This window comes from Schistocerca piceifrons, chromosome 4 (genome assembly GCF_021461385.2).
Source record: "Schistocerca piceifrons isolate TAMUIC-IGC-003096 chromosome 4, iqSchPice1.1, whole genome shotgun sequence".
In the NCBI taxonomy this organism is placed as follows: Eukaryota; Metazoa; Arthropoda; class Insecta; order Orthoptera; family Acrididae; genus Schistocerca; species Schistocerca piceifrons.
Window position 1 is genome coordinate 515,070,877 of NC_060141.1, and position 11,830 is coordinate 515,082,706.

The 11,830-nt window shown below is 42.3% G+C and overlaps 1 protein-coding gene across 1 annotated transcript in view; it reads right to left on the reverse strand.

The window, feature by feature from the left end:
- The window catches only part of LOC124795956 (odorant receptor 43a-like), a 45,887-nt gene extending 35,178 nt beyond the window's left edge, over window positions 1–10,709 (reverse strand). The window contains exons 1-2 of the mRNA XM_047260036.1: window positions 9,898–10,709; window positions 5,562–5,661 (exon numbers count right to left, since the gene is read on the reverse strand). Coding sequence (XP_047115992.1) covers window positions 5,562–5,661; window positions 9,898–10,709 — 912 coding nt within the window. The remainder of the gene's footprint in view (window positions 1–5,561; window positions 5,662–9,897) is intronic.
- Window positions 10,710–11,830: the final 1,121 nt, after the last annotated feature.

The window sequence follows — 11,830 nt, forward strand, 5'->3', positions numbered from 1 at the left end:
TAGCAGACCGTCTCTCTCTGAATAACTGGGAATCGTAAAAGAAGTGGAGGTTCTGGTGCTCGAAGACCAGCGGGTGACTGCTGAGAAAAATAGCCAGTCATGGATCAGTTTTCAACATCTTGCACGTCACTTTGAAAATACGAAATGTTGTAGCCTGCAGGGTTCCGCGAAGGCTCACACCCCGACAAATCAAGGCAACGGCGGAAATGAAGCTGTATCAGTCCCGAAACGATTTGGGAGGCCGTCAAGCGCTGCTGGAAGCTTTGAGCACTACAACGCCCGTTCTCATTCTGAACGGGACACCATCCACCATCATACATGCTGTCTCTTTGGGCTATCTAAATCCGTCTCATCTCTCGTATTCTCCTGGCGTGGCAGCCTGTGACTTCTTCCAGTTTCTTTGGATGAAGATACAAAGGCTTGCCAGCATTTTCAGGAAAAATACCTGATGATTTTCGAGGTGGAACGTTCCCTGAATAGCTAAACTACAGACTTCTCCCAGCAAGGTCTCCACCAAGACAGCCATCGTTGAGAAGATGTGAGAATAACCAGACGAGAACTAACAAGATGACCAAGTTTCTCGGTTGTCGCTTGATTAAAAACTTATGATCACATCTCACACACTTGGCAGTTCTGTTGATACTTCACGCATGCTACTCGTGGACTGAGTTATGAACACGGAAATGCACTTTATGCCAAAGATTTTTGTACAACATTTTTGAGTAGTCGTTTTTCTGGTGAAAGAAGATGTTAGTATGAGCAAAAGCCCTAAGCCTGGCTGAGAACTGAGAATCTAACCTATGAATATGTTCACTGATACCTACTTCGAATGAGGCCTGAACTGAATGGCACAGCCGACTTTATTGTTCAATGTATTGTTTATATCTATATTTCCGTTGAATGTTTCATTCCTTCGTTAAGATAATAGTGACGTATTTGCCCTTGAAAGTGAGCAACGTTACTTGAAGAGTTGGCTCTATCTTTGACTGACAGACTGAGCGATGTGGATCGCTGGTCAAGTCACTGGATTCGTATTCTGGAGGACTGATCTTTCAATAGTCGGCTCACCAACCAAATTAAAAATTTTCGTTATTTGCTTAAATCGATTAAGACGAGTGCCATAATAGTTCTTTTGAAAGGGAGACAGCCGATTTCCTTCTCTCCTCTTACCTAAGCTATAGCTTCAATTTTAATGACACTGTCGTCGACGGGACGTTAAGATTTAATCATATTCGCTCCAAATTTAAGCAATATTCCTCAAGCTTTCGCTGGATCTTCTTGAGTGTGATCGTACTTTAACGTCTTCTAGCTTACGTCCACGCAAATGGTTTCAATCAAATTGTGATAACTCCTATAAATACACGTAGTGTTTTTCTTGTTTTTATCTGCGTGGGTGCGTAACGTATCTGAGTCTAAATTACACAGAATTTGGGACAAAATCCGGAGAAATTCATCTATCTACCCAGCTTCGTGACTTACACTTATTCAAACGCTTTATGAATATGATATCAAGTCATAATGTAACAAACTATACTGGAGGAAGAAGCGTTTCGGCCACGTTTACATTTGCCTCCTTCTGGGTCTAACCTGAAGACCTGCAAGGAGGTCACTGTAACCTTGGCCGGAACGTTGGTTTCTCCAGTATAGATTTTTTTACATTATGACGCGATACCGTATTCAGAAAACTATTATGTCAACCGACTCTGCCGCGAAAATCTACGCAGTTTTCATACCGATTGGTACATCTAAAGTTCATTTGCCTAGGGAAGTCGCACGCCTAACGTTTCATCGATATTTACGAGGGGACTTCAAAAAGTAAGTTACAATTATTGTGGTAGGGCAAATAACTTTTATTGAAACCTACACTACACTTCAATGTGACACAGATACGTGACACAATTTTTCCACACTGTAACCAAGTTTCGGTAAGCAATGGCCGCAAATTTATTCCAAATGGTTCGCTTCCTTGACGATAGAAATTCGCTCTTTGATCACGGAGCCATTCGAAAATCCTTGTGTAAATTCCCTCATCGTCGAACAATGTCTTTCACGATGGAAATGATACGGTGTAAGCTTCATCATCCACGTCTGTGTGGCCACAGTCAACTTGTTGGCACCATCTCGCTACGGCTGGACGTGACATTGCATTTGGTCCATACACCACCAGAATTTAACAGTGCATCTTTGTGCAAGTCAGGGTTTTGCTATCAATAATCGTACTGTTCCGTGTACTTCAACTTTTCCAGTTACCGCGCTATTTCCCTCCTGCACTGTGTTGTACCTGTTACCGATACCGCGGCAGAATTGTGTTTGCAGGAAACACAGAACGTGTACTCTCTTTTGACAATGGACCATTCTGGTCTTAGCGTGTTACGATATGTGTAACTTACTTTCTGAAAGACATACGTATCTTCCCTTACGGGGACGACATTACGGCCATCGCTCTCAACACCGAAAGTGGCAAAATATGGAGCGTCAAAGATTTCTTTATGCCTCAAATGCATAACCACATTATATCGTCCATATAATCGATATGCTCTAAGCGACGCTACAAGATTTACTTAAACTTACGACACTTTCGAATTATTATATTGTGCGGTAATGCTTTTCTACGACATGTTTATTCTGATCTGCGACCACAGACATAAATTAGGCGAACCCTTAAACTTCGATTTTTTTTTTTGCAGTTAAACAACTGTGACGTGCCACTACGTAGCTTTATCTGCCGTGGTACACGGTAACTAGCGATCTTACCATTTATTTCATAATGTCTCTGACAAGGAACCCCTTTAGTGCGAAGTTGCAAGTTCAGTCTTTAGTAACACTCATTTGAAAGTTTTGTGTTAGCAAGTACGCCAGGAAATATATTTACGAACTTCCAGGATGCTGGAATAGCTTGGGTCAGAAGTTTCTGTTAATCAGTCGAACGAAAAACCAGTCCAAAGTTGCAAATGTTATTTTTTATCCACTCGAAGACTTGTGTCGGGCCGAGACCCATTTTCAAATCGTCGGCCCGAAACTAGTCATCTAGCGGATAGAAAAGTAAAATTTACAACTTTGGCCTGGCGTTTCGTTCTACTGAGGCAATGTATTAGCTACTAATGACTCACCATGTGTTTCGGGAGGGCAAACAGAAAATGAGTGTCTGGGAGCTGTAGAGATCAATCATCTGTGGGATGTGTGTATTACACTTCACAAAATGGACATCGTCGGCATTCAAGAAATCTTCAAAAGTAACCGTTAGCTTGGACCATGAACGCCGAATGAAAAATGGAGCGTCCAGTGATCACAAAGGTTCGCACCATCAAGATCGAAGGCGAACTCCTCGGGCGTTACAGACTATGCAGGACGTTCAGCTAGGTATTCACTCTTAAAGAATGCAACAATGCGCATAGAATCGTACTGGTGTAACGGGGCGATGGGAACTGATGGAATGTGACGGCATGCAACCGAATGCGTAACAGTCTGGCCGGCCGTTGTGGCCGAGCGGTTCTAGGCGCTTCAGTCCAGAACCACGCTGCTGTTACCGTCGCAGGTTCGAATCCTGCCTCGAGCGTGGAGGTGTGTAATAGGTTTAAGTAGTTCTAAGTCTAGGGGACTGATGACCTCAGATGTTAAGTCCCATAGTGCTCAGAGCCATTTGAACAATTTTTTTGAAACAGTCTGCCGTGGAGCTTATCGTCAAACTGGATATCCTTTAGGACTTACCTACGCATAGTGCGATAATATGTTTTCCAGGCGCCGAAAAAACAAACATTCACAGGCTGGATTTGTCCAGTGATTCCAGCTGGTATGAATTGCAATGTCACACTCTTTTACGCTAAGGGAGTTTGACCTTTATACACAGACCAGGAATCAAGCAAAAGCAAGTTATTTTGACGAGATATTGGCCAAAAGCAGTATTCATACCATAGTTGTAGTACTCTTACCCCCATTTTCCCACTCTTGCCCTTGCAAGATCACACATCGCGCACACAAGAAAGAATCGTATGGAGCAGAGCACCTCCAACTTCTCGTAGCACACTAAATAACTTTCCAGCCAATTTACGATCCATATTATCAGTCAACGTAATTGTGTACGAATTCTTTAGCGCATTGATGTTAGTTGATCTTGATACAACTCTCTTGGTGTCTCTAATTTTCAGAGTTCGCCTCCTACGCATTTCCTCTTCAGATCCCGATTGATCGGAGTTGAAAAAAATTCCTTTCTGAACGAAGGGATAAGTTTGTTTGTCTCATCTATAAATTTTCTGGCCGATTCCGTTGTTTGCTGTGCATCGTCAAGTTGACGCTTTGTTTGAAATTTCGTTGTTTTATGTCTTCCAATCCTGTAGCACTGTCTGAACCATCAATTGCTTCATTTGAAATGACGGAAATCTATATCGTGCTCAATTTGATTTTGCATGACGTAGTAGGTCACTATCATGAACATCGTGCAAATTGTATCGAGCGTTCTTGAAGCGTGAAACACCACTCTTTGTATCAAGTGCGCCTCGACCTCTCTTGAATATTCGTAATTTCTCTTATGCACTAAACGGTCATATTGCTGCGGACTTACTCGAAATCTGTTCATAAATTATTATATTTTTACTGTGCTGAGGATAGTATTCCATTTACGTAATTATGTTTAGTGCTCACTCCTTGGACAACGATTGCCCTTTACCACGTTTCACTGGAGACGGCTCCATGTCCGACAAGTATGAAGAACTACAGGACTCGACAACTGTTTCAATATCACTTTCACTTGTTAGGTACATATCGTAGCCCTCAAGGACATTTTCTGCACAGTATACGCCACAACACTTTAGACTGACTCATCTTGTTGTAGATATACTGAATGTCTGGTTTGTTCATTGTTGTCATTGCTCTGCTTTGTATCAACACTTGTAGCACTGTTGTGAGTTACTCGTCGACTAAGCAGTTCAACTACGCTTCGTTGTCACATGTTGTGCTCGCGATTTGATACCTCCATTCCCGTCCCCTGTTGCCATTAGCAACCAATTTTGTGGCTGGATGGTAGACTACATGTGGGGTGTCGAATGCCGTAAACATCTTTGACCTTTGCGACCTCGCACTCAAAGAGTTTCTTGTGAATCATATAAAACATTTAAGTTATTACTGCAACGAACACTGCCTTTTTTTATTGGAAACTGCTTATTATTAGCCCATATAACGTTAATATTACATGTGAATACGATCTTGTAAATTCGTTACGTAGATATCTAGCAATTAAATTACTGACTTACTGTTCACTGTTCTTCAGGATAATTGTTAAGTTTTCCGAGAGAGATAATAAATAAAAAAATAGGGGGATTCATATTGAGATTTCCCAATTAACGTTCCCATAGGAGCTCACTTTAGACACATGTACTAGACATGTTTCCTGAGATGGCTTCTGCCTTCTTAGCTTCTGTGGCTGAGAATAGTCACAGAAAGATTGTTTAAGGCCGTATAATATTTTTGGGATTATTATCCACTTCTAGATCTTAGACAACACTTCGAAGTTTACGAGTATCATATTTTGCAATAAGCGGTAACGTGAATTTCCAAGTGGTACTTACATACGCTGCCGGGAAAATGAGCATGCAGCCATTGAATACTCCTAGAGCCAGCTGCATCATTGCGATGGGATTCATCACTTTTTCTAAATGAACGATGAACCTTAAAAAAGAAAAAAAATATTCAGTTTGCCAAGGAACAAGATTATGAAATTCTTAGCATGTTCCGTGGGTGCATCAATGTATTGTTTCATACACCGTTACAGAATTCCCTTCAGAGGTACTGCACAAAGAGGGTGTAGTTATTAAATACTTTAACGAACATTAGTGCGCCAGACTGTAAAGGATTCTCTTCTCTGGGTTAAGCTACATAAATTTTTTGAAACATGAAGAACATAATCAAAAAATATTTATAGGTCGCTATTCGGAGAAAAACGCGGTCGGATCCTTCTTTTCTGCTTCAATCCAGAAATGTTTCGGTCCTCTGGATCCTCACAGCATGATTGTTAATTGCTTAATACTTGCTTGAAGCATATAAAGATAAAAAAATACACACAGCTATGAGCCTGGTCCTCAAATTCTCAATATATTTCCACAATGTATCTTAGTTCTACATTTGATTGTTTATGGACCTCTCTGCCGTATTGGTACAACTGTTCACTAAAGTCGGTCGATTGTATCTGTGAGTGCTTGCACTTTAATACACTTTATGTAAAACAATTGTTAAGCCTGAAATGAAACTACTGGAAGTCGTGTTTTTAGCTGTTTCTCCATTCAAACGCCTATTTAATTTTCGTTCGCTCTCAGCCTTCTTCGGAGTGAACGTCCACGTCAGACTTTTGGCAGTAGAATTTATGTTGCTTGAGTGTTCCCATTTATAAAATAGGAAGTATTGTTTAAGATCAAATGTGTGTCGTCAGAGCCACATTCGTCAGAGTTACTTAAATTATCTACCTTGTCCGTTCCCTAGTCACAGAGTAGGCCGAATATTCTTTAATATGTCTCTGGTCAAATTTTAAATATTCTTTGGGCCATGCTATGTGATCTCCACATGACCATGTGTTCTGATTCACACGGTAGAGGGGAGGCTGTAGTGTTCTGGCTGATCTTTCTGCATCACATATCCAAAAAGATTCGATAAGAAACAGTAAGACATCTTTCTCAATAAGTTAATTAACTTTACGTCGTCGTTGACTACAAGAATTGAAGGCTAGAATTCTTAATTTGCGTCACTTCGAGTAACAGTCTGAGAACTGAATCGGCTCAGGATGCCATTTCTTGTATTTGACAGTGCTGAACATTTCTCAACCACATTTGGACGTCATCCTCTCAAAAGTAACTTCAGTTGTGGAACTGTATGGCAATATAAGGACCTGTTGTGTTCTCTTGTAGGGAGATTTGAAAGCGAAAGAAAGTCATTAACAAAATGAGAAATAAGGGTGCAAGAAATTACACGTGAGATCGTCTTGCACTGTCAAGAGAGGAAACTGAAGACAATCGACATTGCCGTGTAATGGGTCGACGTTTGAAAAGCAAAATGTTGTGGTATTTCTTAGGTTTCCTGAGTGGAAAGCGAATGCATATGCTGCGTATGCGTTGGAATCAGTGTGCTGATCAAATGTGGACTGGATAAATTTCCGAAAGTCATCAGCCTGGCGCATTTACACCGGGTAACAGATTTACTTAGTTATTCGAATGCATGCTTTCGAACGCTATTATAGTTCCAGAATGAAATTTTGACTCTGTAGTGGAGTATGCGCTGATATGAACCTTCCTGTCAGATGAATGATGTGTGCCGGACCGAGACTCGAACTCGGGACCTTTGCCTTTTGCGGGCCAGTGCTCTCCCGGTAGGTCACTTGCCGGCAAAAGGCAAAGGTCCTGAGCTCCAGTATCCGTTCGGCACACATTTTTAATCTGCTAGGAAGTTTCATTATTATAGTTCTTCGCATTAATGGTGCCACATACCATTATACAATTATTCGTGAATCATTTATGCAGAGGCATTCTGTGATACCTCTCCTTCAGAACATGCGAGATGTGAACGGGAAATACGAGTAAATATCAAAAACATTTTCAAAATGACTGTTGAGGAGAGCCTCAAAAAATGGGAAAACAACAAATCAAATACGAATAAATGGATTTAGTTCTAGAGACACTAGAAATGATAAAATCAGAATTAGTCTAAAGGGTCATAAGGGACTAAAAATTAGCTTGCAAAGTTTTTCTTGAGGCGTTCGTAACTTTCTCTGGAGTTATGTCTACCTGCTTAGTTGGGTGGTAACATGTTTGCCTCTCATGTACTGGGCCCGGGTTCGATTCCCGGACGCGTTGGAGATTTTCTCCACTCGGGGACTGGGTGTTGTGTTTTCATCCTCATCATCAGCCCCAAGTCACCCAATGTGGCGCCGACTGAAGTAAGACTTGCACTTGGCGGCGGAACCCGAATGGGAGCTCCCGGCCAACAATGCCATGCGGTCATTTCATTTCATTTCTGGAGTTATGTGCTGCGGCGCGATTTTTTCGTGGAATTTTAATCACCACCTTGGCAGCAAAATCATTTTTTTTGCTCTGACCTGCATAGGGGAAAATTACCATAGCAATAGTAACGGAAAAATTTAGGAAATCATTTTTCACACGTACTCTGCGAGAGTGAAACGATCGAGAAATAGTCTGAAAGTAGTTCTGCCAAAAATTTAAGAGCGAATTGCACAGTTATGATGTAGATGTAGACGTAGATGCTGTCCTCGCTCCTCGCCATACTACGTAACACACACAATCCGGTGTAGCGTGAAACGTCCGACAGGCTAGCACAATCCTCAGAGAACATTTTCCTCTTCAGCTACCGAGGTCGAATGCACGACGGACTGTGCGTTCCCGTGTGTAGGAGACCAATGGGCTTAAATCGAGAGTGGGTATGGCCACGAAGCAATTGGCCCATCTCTCTGATCCAGTGTCAAAAGGATATAGATTCACTGCACACTCAGATCATTCATATTCAGCATGGAATGATATTGTGCTGTCAATGAGCTATTCCCTTTTCAGGAACGCTATTTAAGATTTATCGGTTTAAAAATTGTGTACTCTTATTCAGATAGAATAGCATTTACAATTATGGTCCTGTATCTCCATTTAAGTTTTCGATAGGTTCTCAAAATTACACAATGCAACTAATACCTAAATAATGTCATACCTCACCACCTTCAGAGTCCTTACTGGAACTGCTCCTTGTTGGTAGATGCTATTATTATTACTGTTTCACGTGATTTATGGACTGGCGCAATCCGTTCCAACGACTGGTTGTGAGAGTATAATAGGAAGGTGAATTCGATGTTGGCAAGCAGTCTGCTCCGCAAAGTTAGAACGAAAGACTAGCCGAACTCTCTGCCCCATCTGTCGGACCTATCACAGTGAAGAGTGTGACGTACTCTATTTGCTTGAGGCAATGTGAGAAGTACTGAAACTGATCCCGTAATATCTATACCAATTCTGATCATGGGGAACATTACTTTAGTCCTTGACAACCCATTACAGCTTATGAAAAAATTATTCCTCCCCGAGGACGTCATCCTGCGCAATCACACAATCGTGCGTTAGTTACTTCGGTAGATACAAGGATCTTTATTTGAATGGCGCATTAATTACTAGCAAGAACTGTTTTGTAATAAGAATTTCGTAAATGTAGTAACTTGTCGCAGTGTCCATGGTGATATACATCGGAATTAAACGTGAAAAATTTGCTTGCGGACCAGAATTTCAACTTGGAATTCCTGCTTATAAGGAGCGATCGCGGTAAGCATGAGAAGTCCTATTCCTGGCACAATTCTTGTGTCACCTTACAACATCCTCTCGACGGCGATATCATTGCAGACAGAGCACAACTTCAGTCTGGGAATGGAACGGGAAGATGGAGAAGCAACAATCACTGCATTTTCGTTAAGTGGTTTTTAGCCATGGAAAACCTAAATCCAGGTCGTCCGATGGAGAACTGAAGCGCCGTCCTTCCAAGTGCGAGTCCAGTATTTTACCACTGCGTCACCTCGTCCAGTGTGCTACTGCGATGAGTGGGGAATGTGAAGCAATTCTCGTTTGTCATTAGTGCACATGGAGTATCCCTGGTTCTAGATTAATGGACAAGTCCTCTGCTACTATTTCCTCGATTGGTGCTACTCCAAACATGGGAGATTCCATGCACGTAAGACTTCGGGATGTAAGAGGGAGTCATCGAAGACAGCGAGAATTTGAACGGGTTCAGGAGACGTCGTCGGATAGTCTGTTGGCTAAGGTGACTTTCTCGCAAAGACAAGAAATTCGTACTGTAGCCCTGGTACTGGAACATATTGTCATGAATTACCTTAAATGTAAATGGTTTGAATGATATCTTCTTGACGTTATGTACCTTGTGATATCCTGGTGTGTATGGATGCAGAGGCATAACTGCTTGTACAGGTCTTCCATTACCAAACTATTATTTCCCAATTTTGACTCTGACGAGTTTCCACCATCATTTCGGGTCAGATGTAGATCAGCAATGCGTGAGGCCATAATTTTTAGCTGAGCTGCTATGTGAATCATAACTACTGTAAAAAAGCAGTCCATATGCACGTTGATTAAAGCGATGAACGTCAGAGAGATAGCCTGTAAGGCGTAGGACAACTCGTACAGGGGTAAGGCGGTCGTGTTCGCCATTGGGAGTTGCTGGAGGGGTAGTCTCTTGTCGCCTGGGGACGCAACCAGTGGTGCAAGAATCCATACGAAGAGCAGAGAGACGTTGTACGCGTCCAGACCTTTTGAGATGCGACTGGCGCGCTGCCGAGCTTCCCTGAAGATCGCTTCGCGACACGGCTGGCCCCGCACGTACTCCGTCTGTCGCTTGACCAGCGCATCCAACCAGCGCACCAGCTGACACAAGCTGCCCTCGTCACGGAGGAAGATCGCCACCTTGAGCACGCCGACGATGATCACCGACACGTTGGACAGCGCCAGTGTGTAGTCTTCCAGTTCGCCTCGTAAAGTGCAGAGGTTGATGCCGGCTTCGGCAATGTGACCCAAACATAGCGTGATGATGGTGACAGTAAAGATGCGAAACAATCGCGAGCCTTGTAGTGGCCAAAGACCACATACACTCAGAAAACGCACGTCGTACTTGAGAATGGAGTCCGCAGTGTACTGCCATGTCAGTGACTTCGGTCCTTGAGTATCCAAATCCATGACGAAAAACGGCCAAAATCGTAGACTGTTACACTTCTGAGCTCCTTCCTTCTCTCCGCCGTTCACAGTCCCAGTACGAGCACCACTGACGTGAACAGGACAGCACTTCCGCAGTATCGGCTCCCTCCCCCACACGACTGCTCTTCTTATAAACGAAGAGTGCAAGATCGATTCAGAAGACTCTGAACGTTTTATCACAAAATCTGCTGACAGCCAGGTAGGTCTCACTGCACCTTAAAGAGAATTCCTGAGCTGGGTAATAGAATCTCTGAATTAAATGCGTATGACGATTTACGTCACTTCCTCGTGCATGACATCCACCGAAGGTTGTACCTGAAGTGTTGTGTAGCTCATCAATAAAACCAGACAAACGAAATCAAATGCCCCTACAAATAAGTAATAAATTACGGTGTGGTGTTTGCCAGCACGGTTATTACAAATAGTATTCAAAGGGAATATTGCTCTCTCCGCACAAATCCCGTTTCTCACAGTGTAAACGAGAAAAGTGGTCGGAAATAAATAATTAATCAGACTCGATTAAAATTACGAGTAATTGCAAGTCAGTTGTAAACACAGCTAAAGTCCCTCTAATAGAGTCAATTGTCTAAGCTACTAAATGAATCATTTTGAGCTTCTGGTTTCTAATTCATATCCAAGACGTGACGTTCCTCAGTATCGGTAAACTGAATCTGTATTATAATAGAGATTCCACTTTCCCGTTCAGCAGAGTAATTTAATCGTAGAACAGACTGTGACATGATAGGGGGGAGGCAGGAGTGGCAGAAATACGTATGTATAACTTCACTCAGCGAACGGCTTTCAGAAATCGATTGCCTTCCAGGGATAATATGTAGCCTACTGCCAAAACTCTGATCTGTCTACAGTAACGTTTTGCGTATAGCACATCTTGTTGAATTTCTGGCAACGTCTTTGCTAATGGCGCCATTGTTCCAGGAAAGTCCTTGGTAAGATTTGGCATCATTCTGTAAAATGTTAATCTCGCCTTGGAGGTTAATATAGAAGTACTGTAAGTTACAGTATATGTAGAAGAGAGACATGCGTAACCGCAAATTGTGTTATTCGTTACTGTGTGTTCATTATTAAAAGACACAAGTATATCG